Here is a 17,621-nt window from a genome sequence, read left to right as displayed (position 1 = left end):
AGAATACAAATACAGAGGTAAACAATAAAGAGCTTGTTTTTGAACTACTTTTAAAGGAGAGAAGGCGAATAAGGAGACAAGTGGATTTATAAATATAATAAAACTTAGACTGTGAGTATTATGAAGGCAGCGTATTTGTTGCAGCATTCCCAAGACTGGCACATTCTGAATAAATAATGTATAGTCATAGTCCTGTGTTTTCAAACACTCATTTAACACACAATGCATTTTCTGTGTTTTTAAAAGTTTTAGATAAGAAGTTAACACATAAAGAATAACTTGTAATCTTTTATCTCTAACACTATAGAGATTTTTTTTTTAAGGTTTACTTATTTATTTGAAACTCAGCGTTACACAGAGAGAGGAGAGGCAGAGAGAGAGAGGTCTTCCATCCGATGGTTCACTCCCCAGTTGACCGCAATGGCTGGAGCTGTGCCAATCCGAAGCCGGGAGTGAGGATCCAGGTCTCCCATGCAAGTGCAGGGGCCTAAGGGCTTGGCCGTCTTCTACTGCTTTCCCAGGCCATCACAGAGAGCTGGATGGGAAGTGGAGCAGCCGGGTCTCAAACTGGTGCCCATATGGGATGCTGGTGCTTCAGGCCAGGGCATTAACTCACTGTGCCACAGCACCAGCTCCAACACTTTAGAGATTATTGTGAGACATATATATCTGAAAAAGTGATTATTAAGGCTGATGCTAAAATATTCTTAAGTAGTATACTGCCTTACTAAAGAAGACTTACATATTTACAGAATAGATTCGCAAAATACAAAATAGACAAAAAGTTCATTAATTATAAGATTATGTGAAAAAGTTGATCAAGTCATACCTGTTTTAGAAATTTTAGGAGGCCTTTGAAAGTTGTAATTTTGTGTTCAATGATAAGTATGTAAACTTCAGCAATAACCCAGGCCTACCCATCAAGAATCACATTTCTGGCACATAGTGCCTACTCAGTAAGTATGTTTGTAGAATGTATGAATCAGTAGAAACAACCAGCAAGGAGAGGAACAAACAGATCCTTTGGGAGCACAATGTTTTGAGGTAAGCATGGGACCGCAGCCAGCAGTGGAGAAAGAGGTCTGTTGCTTGGAAAGTGGTCAAGATTGGACATACAGAATAGAAATCACTTAAAGTCAAATTCTAGCAGGATTTCTTCCTAACTATAAAAGGCACCAAATCTTCTGCTGTTCCTTAGAGATAGCACCTTTCAGTGGCACGGAGGACTAATTATAGGAAGGGTGAGCTGTAAGAAATCACTGTGAATGGTCCCAGATGCAAACTCCACAGATGAAATAGTGAATTCCAGAACGCAATCACTGAAGATTTTGGGAAGAGAATTGATCAAGTAAAAGGGTTCTAAACTATACACCAATTTGAAAGTTTGGGAATTTTTAAACTGATATTCTACTGAAGGCTCTTTTTTCCAAGTAAAATGAGAGCAATATGCTGCAGTCTATCTCTGCCACCAGTTTTAGTTTTTGGACAGAAAGTATAGAGCAGCTATTTGGAGAATCTGAAAAGTCAATGCTAGTAGGCATATTGGGGAAGAAAATTCATTTGCAAGAAAAAAAATCCATCCTTTCTAAGAATGGGCAAGAGGGTATGTGGATAGAAAATAAGCACATGAAAAAATGATCAACGTTATCCATTATGGAAATGCAGACTAATACCATTATGAAATACCACTAAATATCTATTAGAATGGCTAAAAGACTGTCAGGAAGAAATCCTGGAGAATAGAAGAGCAACTGGAACTCTCATATATTACTGGTATAAATACAAAATCATACAACAGCCATTCTGGAAAACAATTTTCAATTTTGTTGTAAAGATAGGCCGGCGCCGCGGCTCACTAGGCTAATCTTTCGCCTTGCGGCGCCGGCACACTGGGTTCTAGCCCCGGTCGGGGTGCCGGATTCTGTCCCGGTTGCCCCTCTTCCAGGCCAGCTCTCTGCTGTGGCCAGGGAGTGCAGTGGAGGATGGCCCAAGTGCTTGGGCCCTGCACCCCATGGGAGACCAGGAGAAGCACCTGGCTCCTGGCTTCGGATAGGCGCGGTGCACCGGCCGTGGTGGCCATTGGAGGGTGAACCAACGGCAAAAGGAAGACCTTTCTCTCTGTCTCTCTCTCTCACTGTCCACTCTGCCTGTCAAAAAAAAAAAAAAAAAAAAAAAAGATGAACTTACCATATGACTCCAGAATCCTATTCTGGGGTATTTACCACAGAGATATGAAAGCATAAGTTCATAGAAAAAACTGTACATGGTTCCCTACAGAAGCCCTCTTTATAACTGTTCCAAACCAGAAACAGCTCAAATTTTCTTCAGTGGGTAAATGAATAAACAAGCCATGGTATATCTACACAGTGGAATACTATTTAGCAATAAAAATGAAAAATATTTAGTAAGTGTGACATTTTGGCTAAACTTCAAAGACATTTGCTGAGTGAAAGAGGCTGGTTTCAATACTTACGTGATCTTATTGAGACGACATACGTACATTGGTAGAGAATAGAGCAGGGATACTGGGAAGTAGGGGTGGAAGGAGGCTACGACTATGCATGTTTAGCATGAGAATTTTTGGAGAGTGACAGAACTATTCTGCAAACTGATTGTGGAGATTATTATAAAGATCCACATGTGTTAAATTCCACAGAACAGTGCATCAAAAAAAGATCAGTTTTATTGCATGATAAATTTAAAAATAAATAAAAGATATAAAAATAATCCTGGAAGCTTTAGAAAAATATAGCTTCTCCTTTACAATCCCTGTTATAAAGCTCAGTGTGCTTAATATAAACTGTTCCAAGCATTTGGTTTCAGATACACTAATATTGTACCACTTTGATTTATGAAATGTTTTTATGTAACTAAATTTGAGTTACTTCATAATTCTAGGATTTCATAGTCAGTCTTGATAAAGAAAATTATGTTTTCTGTGTTAAAAACCAACAAGCAATTATTATTAATGTGAATGGATTTTTAAAATATTTTTTATTTATTTATTTGGCAGGTAGAGTTACAGACAGTAATAGGGAGAGACAGAGAGAAAGGTCTTCCTTCTGTTGGTTCACCCCCCAAATGGCCGCTACAGATGGAGCTACACCGATCTGAAGCCAGGAGCCAGGTGCTTATTCCTGGTCTCCGACACGGGTGCAGGTGCCCAAGCACTTGGGCCATCCTCCACTGCCTTCCCGGGCCACAGCAGAGAGCTGGACTGGAAGAGGAGCAACCGGGACTAGAAACCGGGGCCCATATGGGATTCCGGCGCCGCAGGCAGAGGATTAGCCAAGTGAGCCACGGTGCCAGCCCAACGTGAATGGATTTTTAAAAGTTTCTAATATGAGCAGCTTTTTAGTGAACCCATTATATAGTTAATAAACAGATCTTGAATTGAGTGAGCTGATATTGATCTAACCCATTATTTTTGAAGCATTTTCATATTGATAGATATTCTGTATTTCTTTAAAATTCATATTATTAAAATATTAATTTAGGAAAATATCACTTCTGTGAAATAGTATATAAATATTTTATTAAATATGAAATTGATCCTTAAATATTATTCTTTTCTTAAGGGCAACAGAATGATTTTGATTTAATTTTCATGTGTGATATAGTTTTTCTATGATGTATTTAATATCACAGTTTATTAACATTCTTTTTTTTAATTTTTAACTTTTATTTAATGAATATAAATTTCCAAAGTACAGCTTATGGATTACAATGGCTTCCCCCCAATAACGTCCCTCCCACCCGCAACCCTCCCCTTTCCCATTCCCTCTCCCCTTCCATTCACATCAAGATTCATTTTCTTTTTTTTTTTTTAACTTTTATTTAATGAATATAAATTTCCAAAGTACAGCTTATGGATTACAATGGCTTCCCCCCCCATAACGTCCCTCCCACCTGCAACCCTCCCCTTTCCCACTCCCTCTCTCCTTCCATTCACATTAAGATTCATTTTCGATTCTCTTTATATACAGAAGATTAGTTTAGCATACATTAAGTAAAGATTTCAACAGTTTGCTCCCACACAGAAACATAAAGTGAAAAATACTGTTTGAGTACTAGTTATAGCATTAAATCTCAATGTATAGCATGCTAAGGACAGAGATCCTACATGAGGAGTAAGTGCACAGTGACTCCTGTTGTTGACTTAACAAATTGACACTCTTGTTTTTTATGCCATCAGTAATCACCCCAGGCTCTTGTCATGAGCTGCCAAGGCTATGGAAGCCTTTTGAGTTCACCGACTCTGATCATATTTAGACAAGGTCATAGTCAAAGTGGAAGTTCTCTCCTCCCTTCAGAGAAAGGTACCTCTTTCTTTGATGACCCATTCTTTCCACTGGGATCTCATTCGCGGAGATCTTTATTCTTAACTGTAGATTAATACTACCGTCAGTAGTAGTATTTCTGCCATCAGTAGACTGCTGACAAGGTAGAAAATAAGGACAAGATAAAAGCTCGTTGTAGAGACGGAAGTTTTCCTATATATGCTTTTGTTTCCAATATGTATATTCCTGGTATTTTATTCATTTGAAATCACCTTTTTAGACTGCATTTATCTTTGGGAACAAGAGTACCCTCTTTTAGTGTGGTTGGAAAACACCTAACATGGAACACGTTCTTTCCTTGTATTTAGGTATTTGGTTTATTCTTGGTAATATATCTTAATGTTAACAACGACCTGGGAAACAAAGGCAGGAACTTCCATAGCATTTTCATTCTATGTGACTTTGCGTTCTCAGAATGTACCTTGTAAAAGAAACACCTAATTATCCTGCCAAAGTCACAGTGAGGGAAGAGCCTGGCCAGTCTATCCTGCCAGTCAGCTGCCTAATTAATAGATATTAAGCATGCTGGTATTTTGCTTTTGCACTTCAGTGAGGATGAGAATAATAAAAATAAATGGTATTTTAAAAAAACTGCTTTTGGTTTCATTTCAGTTTGGAATAATTTGTAAGTTTAAGTACAAAAAATTAGGGTACTAAGCTGGAATAGCTTTCCTTTTTTTATTTAAAGATTTGTTTATTTATTTGAAAGGTAGAGTTACAGAGAGGCAGAGGCAGAGGCAGAGAGAGAGAGAGAGAGAAAGGGAGAGAGAGAGAGAGAGGTCTTCCATCTGCTGGTTCGTTCTCTAAATGGCTACAGCGGCAGGAGCTAGACTGATCTGAATCCAGGAGCCAGGAGATTCCTCTGGGTCTCCCATGCATGTGCAAAGGCCCAAGAACTTGGGCCATTTTCTACTCAGGCCATAGCAGAGAGCTGAATCAGAAGTGGATCAGCTGAGACTTGAACCGAAGCCCATATGGGATGCTTGCACTGCAGGTGGTGGCTTTACCCTCTACGCCATAGCACTGGCCCCTGGAATAGTTTTCAAAATACTAAGAAAAATACAGTGGTAACAAGAGGGCATGATTTTGGGGCATGAAATTCATATTCTATTCATATTTGTATCAACAAATATTACTCAAAATGCAATATCAGACTGTAGAGGCACAAAGATGAATCCAATAGTTTCTGTCCTTGGAGAGCATGTGGATCAGGACAGAAGACATAGGAAAACAGCTTCTATGATACGTTTCAGAACATTCCGAGGGCTTATCCACCCAAAGCTGGTGGATACAGATTAGAAGAAACAGCTGCCTCTGCCTATAGAGGTTGGGAAAGATTTTATTGAAGTTTTCTTTTGAATTTCCCTATCTGTTCCATTAGGTTTCCTCTGTCATAAAAATCTTGGGTGGCAATTGTGTACTGTAATAAAATAGATGCTGTAGTAGAAATAGGAAGACCTGAGTTTGATTATTGGATCAGTTCCTTAAAAGCTACACATTTTTGTGGTGATTTTCTCATCTGAAAAAGCACAAAATAATGCACCGTCTACAATTATTTCTTGAGTGTCTACTCTGTGCCAGACTCTGTTGCATAATATAGTATTACTCTATTGAGCAAGACTCAGCCCAGCCCCAGAGGGCCATATAGTTAATACTGTGTAGAAGTAGAACAAGGAATTTGAGTAGTATTTGTCAGATAAGTGTATGAGATCAAAAGAAGTAATTTACTAGAAGTGCTCACTACCATCTCTGACTCTCAGTAGGTATGCAATAAATGTAAGTTACATGTTTTTAGTCTCTTTGTTCTTAGGTGTTGTCAGCCTATTGTTGTTTTCAAAGAAAGATAATTATTTTTATTCAATTGATTCTAACTTTTTTCAGTCCTGTAGACTAATTCTCTAGCTCCATTTCTTAAAACTGAAATAGAAAAATCTAGGGAAGTTGCAATTTGTAGTGAGCTAGTTACACATGATGGTACTGTTATGGACTGTTGCTAGTGGAGACTGCAGTTGATGGTGTGCTTTTGAACTTACTACCTTGCTTTTGACTGAAGGCAGGGGTCTGGTATATCTTTAAATGAACAGAGTCTACTATCTGTGATCAGATGGTGTATCATTTTAGAGGAAAAGGAACTTGATAGTCAAATAAAGATATACTCTTTATAATATAATTGAACTCTTAATAATGTTATTTAACCATTGAACATTTATTTGAGTGGCAGAGGCAGAGAGAGAACACGAGTTCCCATCCACTGGTTTACTCCCCAAGTGCCTGAAACAGCTCTGGCTGGACTGGGGCCAGAACCAGGAACTGGGAGAACACAGTGATGTTTCCCATGAGAGTGACAAGAATAGGATTACTTGAGCCATCACTGGTGCCTCCCCGGCTCTGCAGCAGCAGGAAGTTTGAATGAGGAACTGGAGCTGGGCATCAGACCCTGGGGCTTTGATGCTGATTGTGGGCATCTTAATTGCTAGGCTGAATACCTGCTCCTGAGATTAGCTTTTGATGTCTAAATGAAACTGGATATAAAAAGAATGTAATTATTTTGATCTAAAATAATTTTATAAGGCTTTTGAATTTTCAAAATATTTTAATATTTTATTGAAAAACAATATTCATACCATCAAATGTAAATGTACATAAGTGTGCAGATAAATATGTTTTGCCCTCTGATCACACTCATAACCAACACACAAATTAAGAACAAAACATTACCAGTACCCCAAGTACTGGTACTTGTTTGTACTGTAAGTTGATAATTTTCTTTGGGGTGTGATTAATTGGCCTACCTTTTCAATTGAATGAAAATCAAAATGTTTCCATAATATTTATAATAAGTAATACATTATTTGATTGTTATTGCACATACAACGTTTTTCAAATTCATCAGTGGTATTTTATTGTGATAAAGTCTCAATCCTTATTGCTTTGATAGGATGTGGATACCAGAAATTTCATTATTTAAAATTGAGACATAGCTATAATTGGAATCCTGAAATAATTCCCAAGAGCGAAATCTGTGCACATATAAATTGCCCGAGCATTACTCACTCCTTCATTTGAGGTGCCAAAGGCTAAGAATTACATGTGTACAGGAAGTTTTTCATTTTATTCACTAATCTGCTTTTTAGGCATTCCACAGAGAAGTTAAACTCCATTTGTTTTCTCTCATGTTCTCAGAATACTGTTCTTTGCTGAAACATAGCTGAATGTTTGCTTTTACTATGCTGTTGTTTATTTTTTCTTAGTATTTCCTGTTTCCTACATCTAGATTCACTTTTGATCTCATATATGTTGCCTCTAGACCCACACTTTCATGCATTTATGTAGAAATATGCATTTTCTTTCCTGGGAGATAATTAATTGTTTAGATTTTCAAACAGTCCGATTACCTTTTATGTTTAGTGTTTCCGTTAACTGGTATTCCTATTTTTTTTTTCTTGAGTATTTGGAGTTAATTGACTTTACATATTTTAAGAACTTTTTTTTTAGAGTGATTCTCAAAATGTCTTTAATTTGGATTTTGGCTATCAAAGCAGGTGAAGTGAAAAGAGTAATGCTTAATGCCACATGATGTCACATAATTTGGCAATATTACAATTAGAAAGTATTTGAGTCACACTGTCTTGCTGGTTAAGGTAAGTTTACATTAGCAATTTAACATTCAAAACTGCTGTTTACATACAACTAAATGTGTATTTTGAAATTTGCTATAATATTTTGTGGAAGAAGTTCCTCAAGTGCTTACTATATTTTGGCATATTTGAAAAGTAAATATTAGAAATATCTTGTGTGACTATAAATTGCTATTTTATGTTTTGCTAATAAATCACTCTGAATAAAGACGAATTAACAGAATTACATATTCCTGTTTAAATAATATAATCAGAAGAATGTTCTCAGCTTGTTTTCATAATAAAGCAAAAATAGATAACATTGTACTGTGATTCATGATATTACAAGTGATCTGTGTTTTCAAATAAGACAGTTAAATATCTTCAAATATAAAAAATGTACACCCTAGGGCCTCACTGGACAAAATTAAACCTTGCAATTGAATGAATGCTGCACTGTTGGGAATAAGAGAACCTGGGTTTCAGTTTTAGTTCTAACATAAACTACCTGTATGACTTTGGATAAGTCACTTAAATTCTGTAGCTCATCCTTGGAATGAGGACCTGAGTTGGGGTTCCTAGGATTCAATATGAGTTTAAAATTCTGTGATGGTGCTTTTGTTCATAATATATTTCAATTAGTGATTGAAAAATCAACATACTTTCCAAGGGAGTCCATGTCAACAGCTAGGTTAAGCCTTCCCTGTTATGTTTGAACCACCTGCCCAAGGGTAGTTTGAGATCTATTCTTACATGTAGCTCTGTTCACGTGTAGCCTGTTTAGACATTTAGCGCATTTTTAGCCATATATGTGACACAAGAGGGGTCTTCAAAACGTTCATGGAAAATGTGCGTTATGAAAAAAAAAAAAAGAAACCCGACATGGATTTCAAAATGTTTTTGACCCAAAACAAACATACCTTTTCATTTCATTTTCCACAAAGCTTTTGAAGTTCCCTTGTGTACAAATGGTTTTGTAAGGGCAGAAGACCTCACACCTTCATGGAAAAATAAATGTCACCCTTTTCGCCTCAAATCGCACTGCAACTCATTCCTCTTTTGTCATTCTTGCTGATGAGCCTTGGTTCGGCTTTGTTGGATTTGGTTGAGATCAGGCTGACCCTGGTGGCAGTTATTGCTGGTACAGACTTTTCACAAAAGCCCAAAAGTTCAGAGTCATGACCTTTTTTCCTACTCCCATGTGCCTTTTATAGAATCTACATGCCACTGTATTTCTAAATGGAATGCCAGGTTACAATGCTCTACCATTGGACTTGAGACATTTTTTTAACTCACCTGCACTTACATGTCACCTGCATCCCTTGTGCACAAAATGCACACACATTCACTCCCAAGTATAAATACCCATGCACAAGCATTCAGTGTCTTGTGTCCCTACCTACACACTCAAACATGGGCATAGTGGGCTTTGTACCATGCCTGCATGTCTCTGGCTTGTGCTCCCCAATTCAGGTTTGAAGAGCTGTGACTGTCTTAAGTGGTTCTGTTTTTAGCATAGAGGGGCTGTTGTGAGCACTCATGAACAATTAGCTTTAACTAGAAGGAGAGGGGTCATGTCTATGGCAATAAAAATTAGGCTTAAATTCCTTGGGGAATTGAACCAACTCCAGTGTTTTCCTTGTTTGCTGACAGCTTTTAAAATGTGGATGCAGTATGGGATCCACTGGAGAAAGGAGAGGAAATAAAAAACTTTGGCAAATTAGCTTTCATTCAGAAATGGAATGTAGAAGGCAGTTGAGTTAGACTTTTTGACAATCCCTGATTTGGTCAATTTTCACTCTGATGAGGACAGTAACCTCACAGATTTTGAGAAAATCTGAGCGATGAAGGGTGTTGTTGAGAGGGAAACAGAGTGTAATTGTTTAAATAATCCTGAGCCAATAGCATTTGGTAGGTGGAGTTACTGTTGTGTGCATTACGGAGCTAGATAATTCTGAATGAAGACTTTAAGCATGACAAATGCTGGTTCCGCGTTTTGTGCGAACAAAGCAAGTGACTAGGGGACTAGGCTTTGCTTACTACCCATTAATGAATGTAGCTCGTCTGATAAGATTTGGAAAAATACATGTAAAGGATTTATCAGAAGCTCTTATGAATATTTCATGAGTTGATCTATTCAGCTGAATGAATTCAGCGAGTGTCAGTGTGTAGCTTGCAGACAAACCTCATCCACAAGGAGGCTACTGACATAGGAAGCACTTTGGCGCATTTTCAGAGGCAAAGCCAGGCTGATACTGCTCCTTGTGACTGCCTGACTTGCCATTCTTCGAGAATGCTGCTCTTGCTCTGAACAGCTCCTACCCTGGAGCCACAGCTCCCCAAATTAAACTGGAAAAGAGTGTGACTTCTCAGCCTTCTAACCTGCAGCAGTGTCTTTGCTATGTTTAAGGTTTTTGTTTTGCATGGTGAGAGCTAGCACTCCATACAAGACATGACAGCAAAAAATTCTTCAAAGGAACTTACTGCTTCTGAATCTGAGGTTTGCATAAAGACTTTCAAGGAGCAAATGCACTTAGAACTTGAGCTTCCAAGACTACCGGGAAACAGACCCACATCTCCTAAAATTTCTCCACGCAGCTCACCGAGGAACTCACCGTGCTTTTTCAGAAAGTTGCTGGTGAATAAAAGCATTCGGCAGCGTCGTCGCTTCACTGTGGCACATACGTGGTAAGACGGGACTTGGAGGCATCTAGCGAATTTTCTCCTTCCTGCCTTAGCGGCAGTGATTTTGAAATGTAAAAAATGGAACGTTCAAGTTTTGTTTCTAATACACAGCGCGGGTGTGATATGAATGGAGATGGGTCAGCTGAAGAATACATGCATGTACCGTATGCTAAGTGCTGAGTGTGCTACCTGCTGTTTCCAGATACAAATAAGCCTCTACAGTAGAGAATCTTTAAAATTACTGCTTAGAAAAACACACGGTTAATTCTAGGTAAATGGAGTGATGAAGGAGTTGTGAAAGGTTGATTTTTTATTTAACCTCTGTTGAGGTGGTTGGTGACTTTTTTGTTTTGTGATGTTGTTGATGATTTTTAATAGTCTGTTTTTGGCAGGAGAATACATACCTTCATCTTAGTTTTAGTTTATTTCTTGAGACAACATATACAGTCAAACTTAACTATGTGCCACCATGATTACAGTGCATAAACCAGTGAGTTTTTAATTTTTGACATGCATCTTTACACTATTTAACGGAAGGGAAAACTAAGTTTCAACTTTTGAAACTGCATGATTAATGGTTAATGTTTTATTTATGATTCTACACTGCTGTTATCTTTCAGAACCTCTTGTTTTAAAAAGGTGACTTAGAGTTTATAGATATTTTGAGAATGCCACGTAGATAAATTAAAAAACTTTCAGTAAAAATTTGCACTGTGACTGCTACCTTGATGTATATCTATACTAGGAATATAAACACACTAGATGGATTCCTTAAAGCAGTGTAATAATGAAAGGTAAGGAAAAACACAATAAAGTTAGATCACCTTTACTTTAAAAAGCTAGGCCTTTTCAGATATCATTAAAGAATTTATTTTCTTTCTGTTTTAGATAACCTTCAAAAGTAGGCATCTATACCTCAGTTTTATTTAATAGGGTTATAGCAATAAAGGGAGTTAGTGCCTTATAAAGGAAATCCTATAATAGTGATTTTCTGACTGCAGGCTCAATTTCCAACCAACAAATAAACTGAAGATATCTAATTTTTAAAAATTAATATTTAGCTGAATTCTTCTCAACTGAAGTGTTTGTCTACTTCCTCTACTGCGTAGTACATTGACAAAAGTTATCCTCAGAAAGATATAGCTTGCCTTTGATGGATACCACATGTTTAGCATAGTTTACCTGGCTAAATGTGATATGGTTGTTTATGTTTGTTGATGGTAGACAGTTGTTTGTATAACGCTTTATTGGAGAATTTTTGGGGGTCATCTTGTGGATGAACTAAATATTATTACTTGTAGAACACACATGAGTAGTTTTTCAAAACCTACCAATAGTAGTAGCATTTGTAGAAAGAGAAGGTTGATGTATAAGGGGGTGAATTGATTTGTAGAAGTCTTATGTCTTGTTCTTTACCCAACCCCTAACATGTGGGCATTTTTATATTGCTAATTAGTGTAGGTGAGTAGGGGAGATGATGAGATATATTGCTAATTAGTTCTCATAAAAGGAATATATGAAGAAAATATACAGTCAGTTAACAGATGCACATATTTTACTCATTGAGTTAATATTAAGCCATTGTTTTGACCAGAATGGCATTTACTTTTAGGTAGCTATTATTCAGTTAATGGCAAATCTTCTTAAGACCACGGTAATATTTTCCTTAATGTAGAGTTTTGATTCTTGAATATAACAATGTGACCTTTCTTTTTCTGAGAATAGATGTTTGATGTGCTAGGAACATAGAGCTATAAATACTGTTTTTTTTTTTTCTTTTCAAAGGAACCCAAATTTTAAAATGATTAAAGAAGCCAGTTTTACTCATGCATTATACAAATTTTCTTGCAGCAAATTGCAAAAAGAACATTTTAGTGATATTTGAGGTTACTTATGCTAATAAAATTATCTTCTTTTAGACAAGTTAAAATTTTCCACAATTGTCAAAAAAGAAAGCATATGACTTTGGTGTAATATATCATGATATAAGTTTAAATAACTGATTAATCATCAAACTTGTAAAATAACTTTCATTATGACTGTGATTCATTTTCACCCTTTTATTCCCTACAAACTCTCACACTCCTCTTCTAATGTTTCTTAGTAAAACTCTACAGTTTCTTTTCAGCTCTTGATTGCATCAGTATTTACTTCTACAACTGTTGTGTTATATGGCTATAAGCTTAAATTTTTTGAATATATTGAAACACAAGATGAAAATATCTTTTGGAAAATAGACATCTAGCTTATGTATTTGAATGACTTTTTCCCCAAATATTATTAACTATGTGAAGCTTTTTTTTATACATCATATGAAGTAGTTACATGAGAAAATAAGAGCATAAGCTCTTTATGTTTGCCTCGTTGTCATCATGAAGTGTAACCAGCCTTTCATGATCAATGATTGGTATTTTCCAAACCATGCATTTAAGTTAGAAATTCCAAGATACACACTTAAAAGTCTCTAAAAACCTGTTATTACTTTACAGTAGACAGTAGCCTTCTTTTAAGAAGACTGGATTGTTTTGACTCCAGCATTGAAATTAAAGTAATTTTCATGATGAAGCTAAACAATGCAGAGGATACAGTTTATATCTAAACCCACTGAACAGTTTTTTTTTTTTAACCTTGGGTTATTTGTAAATTTCATAATTTGGTCAGATTAATGTATAGTTCTTGTTTTGAAAACCTGTTATGAAGTATGGACTAATGGCAGAAGATTTAGCAAATGTTTGAAATTCTGACTCTGGGATTGTTTTTAAAATATCGTGAGAAAAGCAGATAGTCAATGTGTTGTCACTAATCAGAGTATTTACACAATCCAAAATCTGGAAGGAATTTGAGTGATTATCTCACTGCTTTCTTTTACCCTTGGGTAGAAGTACAATTACTCCATCTTTACCATATGGGAATTTGCCCTACTTTTAAGACTATAGGGAAAACAGCTTTATATCATCACTTAATGCACACTTAGTACTTCATAGTACACCTATTTCAAAATTTTTCTTCAGAAGTTACGTGTATAATTTATAATATAATATGTACTCTTCTCCCCACCCCCCCCCCCCCCTTGGATGTTAAGAAAAGACTTCTAAGAACTTTCATGAATGCGGAGATCATTATTAACTGATCTCAGGGTTTTTGTCCTTTCCTATTTCTTCAACATATGTGATTGAGCACTGCTGTGAGCCCCCCCCCCCAAAAAAAAACCATCCGATTTAACCCATAAGCATTCCAACTCTTATTATATTTTATATTTCTTTACTAGAATGTTCATGACTATTTATCACATTTCAGTTTTATTTGGAGTGTAAGTATAATTAAAATTCATGTTACTTTCATTGTTACATGCATTTACCGAAAATATTCTGAATTTCTTTAACTGCTTTTAAGCAGCTCTGCTATTAATCGTTACTTGACTTTGAACCATCACCAAATTTCCAAATTCTTCTTTTAATTCTGAAAAACAAACATGGGTATCATATGTGGTGCATTGGTGAATATCATCCCTTCCCTGTCCATACTTGCGCACAGAGCACAATATGCTTTTAATTAGTAGTACAAGGAAAAATGGACTTACACATTTCTGTCTTTTCCCCATTTAATTTTACTTATATCTTGGAACTATTTCCTCATTAAAAAAAGTTCATGATCTTATTATGAAAAGTATGAAGGATCATAGTTTAGACACCAAATTGACATGTACTGGGCAAGGCAAAGTTGGAATAACAGGAGAAAAATATAAAAAATAATAAATACTAATATTGTTTACCTTTCTCTAAATTTTAGGCACACTAATTGTATTTTATAATTTAGTCTGGTTGGTAACTGAATCTATTGAATTTGCGCCTGGTATTATTCTTCAACTGTCTTGTATTGTTTCCCAGTAATATTAGAAACTTTTTGAGAGATGCTATTCCTTTACATATGTATCGATTGAAAATAGATTTCACAAAAACATTTATGGGAAACTCTTATTCTCCAGGTCCTTCCCTGGGCTTAGGAAGTAGAAAATGAGAAAGATAGCTCCTTTGCCTTTGAAACACCCAGGCCAATCTTCTGTATTAATACTTAATACATAGAATGTACATAATGGTATTGAAGAATGAAGTTCTATTTGCCATGAGAGCATAGAAGAAATAACTACTTCTAAAGAGAATCGACATGTTAAGGAAAGTTTAAAGGAAAGATACTATTTGGGGGTCTTGAGGAATGAATAAATGTTTTTTCCAGAAGAGTATGAGGGGAGAGTAGGAGAAAGGGCATTCTTTTGTTGGCCAAGAAAGCAGTAAAAGAAAATCTCATTAGCAAATAATAGCAATAATAGCCTTCATTTATTTAATACTTACACTGTATTTTACATTGTTCTGAATGTACTTACTCATCCTCAACTAGCGCATGAGTTCTGTACTATTATTATTTCTATTTCATAGGAAAAAAATTGAGAGAGGATGTTATTTGATCTAGTTTACACAGCAAATAAGCAACTGATCTGATCCTTGATTGTGCACATGGAGGAAATATGCATTTTTCACTGAAGTTCCAGTATAAGATGCAAGGTGGGGAAGACAGAAGTACTCTAGGTCTCCCATTGCCAAAAAATAAGACTTGGGACTTTTGTCTATCATCCGAGCAGAGCCACACCAAGGTTCTGAGGACAAGATTGCCTTATGGTATATAGTTTTTACTTTAGAAGAGCATTTTAAGGCAGTATGGGGAATGGATTGGAGTATGAGGAGATTAGAGGCAAAGAGAATGTGCATTTGAGATATAATAGCTTCCAATTATTTTGTATATTTATTTCATAGCTTTGAGAACTGTGCTTATGACATTCCTTATGACTTAACAAATTACTGTTTGTTGAAGTTACTTTAACTGGAATACCTGAAAGGAGTTTCTTTGTGAAAGAAAAGGTTTGTTTCATCTTACAGTTTGAGCTTACAGGATTGGGTGGCTCCACCTTCTGGTGTCCGGTGGAGGCTGATTATAGTGTGTACGGCAGCAGTGATCACAGTGAGCCAGGAAGGAGAGGGAGAACTTGGCTGAATGAGCACTGAATATTCAAAACCTGTGATGGAAATCACCCACCAAGGCCGTGTTCCTAGTGACCTAAAGACCTCCCACTGGCTCTACCTCTCAGACACCATCATGACATCAAGTCTCCACCCTTAGTCAGTCAGCCTTTAAAACATGAGCTTCATGAGTTTTGGAGAGAAAAGTCCTGCTCAATCCATAACAGTAAGTGAACTTGGTGCCCCTTGCACTTTCTTGCCTACAACATCATGTTATGCGTGGTACTAGCTGGTACACTGAGGTGGATGGGAAAATAAGTGCATCTGGGGAAATCCTGTTAACTCAATGCTAATGTACAAGAGGTGCTTTGTGTTTTGCTTAAGTGCTGCCTCCTGGTGGGATTTATTATAGGAATTATCTTAGTCCACTATCTGAATCAAATGCCAGTGGAAATCTATGCCACTTACTCGTAGCTTAAGTTTGTTGCTTTAATCAGAGCAAGCATTTCATCAGTAAGATTATAAATGGTGTTTTCCTGGCCTTTAGTGTTCTCAAGTCTTCAATATATTGAATTTTTAAAATGCTTACTGTAACAAGGGCTTTATAAAGTAACGGTGACGTTCCCCAGGACACCTGCCAGAAGGTGGCCCAGCAAGCTCATCTGCTGCCTGACTGCCACAGTCTAAGCCCCTTTTGTGAAATTCCATTTGCTTCCTCTTTCCATTTCTCGCTTTACATTGCCTCCCAGTTTTTACTGTGGATGTTTATAGTGTTTCCTTCTCTAAATCACTGTCAAGAGAGCAGCAACATTGTTCCAGGGGCATTTAAGTGATTCTTATAAAAGCATCTAAAATGCTTACCATGGTTTCCCAGGCCCTCCATTATCTGGCCCCAGGCTATCTCTGATCTCATCTATTCTCCAGCCACGTCAGCCTCTGTTTCTCAACAACATGTTTCCACGTCCAGGACTTTGCACTTGGTTTTCTTTTTGTTTGTTTATTTTGCTTATTATTTGAAAGGCAGAGAGACAGACAGAGAGATCTCAGATCTTCTGGTTCACTCCCCAAATGCCCACATTAGCCAAGGCTGGGTTGGGCCAAAACAGGGGCCTGGAACTCAATCCAGGTCTCTCACTTGGGTGGCAGGCACCCAACTACTTAAACCATCACCTGCTGCCTTCTATTGAGCATGTTAGTAGGAAGATGAAATATAGAGTGGAGCTGGGACTCAAATCCACTCTAATATGGGATGTGCAGACATTACATGGAGCAGCTTAACTACTACACCAAATACTCATCCCTTGGTTTTCTTCTGCATTTAAGATTAGCTCCTTAGGTATTGGCATGATTCACTCCTACTTGCATTCAGGGTTCTACTCAAGCATCACTAACCGGAGAGGCCTTCACTGAGACCCTGTATCTAAAATAGCACCCTTTTCTTTTCCAAATCCTTGGTCTGCTCTATTTTTCTTCTTAGTACTTGCTTACTGTTACCTGGAAATACGTTTTAGAGATACTTGTTTGTTATATTAGGGATTTTTCCCCTTTTATTATCTGACACCCTTGCTAAATTGCATGAAGACAGGGATGTCTGTTTTTTTTTTTTTTTTTTTTTTTTTTTTATTCCAGGAAACTACAAGAAAGGCTGACATCTAATAAATATCTATTGAAGAAAATAAAAGAAGCAATGAATATGCTTCCTGTTCCTGCTCTTAATTCTTAGAGCACTTTTCCTTTATCTTGATGTGCAGATAGAGGCAGAGAAGCTTAGTTGGTGGTTATTCTACAAATGTCCTTACTTCATCTCTTAATAGCTGTATTCTCTTTCATAGTAGGTCTATTCTACCTGGCTTTCTATTTTATCTTCTATGATATTGCACATATAGGCCAATTACAATACTTCATTATTGGCTAAGCATTTTACATTGCAACTCATATAATGGATCCACTGTGTACAAATCATACGT

General features: G+C 36.8%; 1 protein-coding gene across 4 annotated transcripts in view; it reads left to right on the top strand.

The window, feature by feature from the left end:
* Positions 1-17,621, top strand: part of PDE4B (phosphodiesterase 4B) — a 678,720-nt gene that overhangs the window by 222,393 nt on the left and 438,706 nt on the right. Inside the window, exon 1 of one of the 4 annotated variants that reach the window (XM_008265102.4) lies at positions 9,921-10,645. The exons of 2 other annotated variants lie outside the window; for them this stretch is intronic. In XM_008265102.4, coding sequence (XP_008263324.1) covers positions 10,410-10,645 — 236 coding nt within the window. In that variant the 5' untranslated portion in view covers positions 9,921-10,409. Of the gene's footprint in view, positions 1-9,920; positions 10,646-17,621 lie in introns of those variants that run through there. One more of the 4 variants, XM_070078331.1, reaches the window with a different exon arrangement.

Source organism: Oryctolagus cuniculus, chromosome 7 (genome assembly GCF_964237555.1).
Source record: "Oryctolagus cuniculus chromosome 7, mOryCun1.1, whole genome shotgun sequence".
NCBI classification, from domain to species: Eukaryota; Metazoa; Chordata; class Mammalia; order Lagomorpha; family Leporidae; genus Oryctolagus; species Oryctolagus cuniculus.
This window is presented reverse-complemented; position numbering and strand designations above follow the sequence as displayed.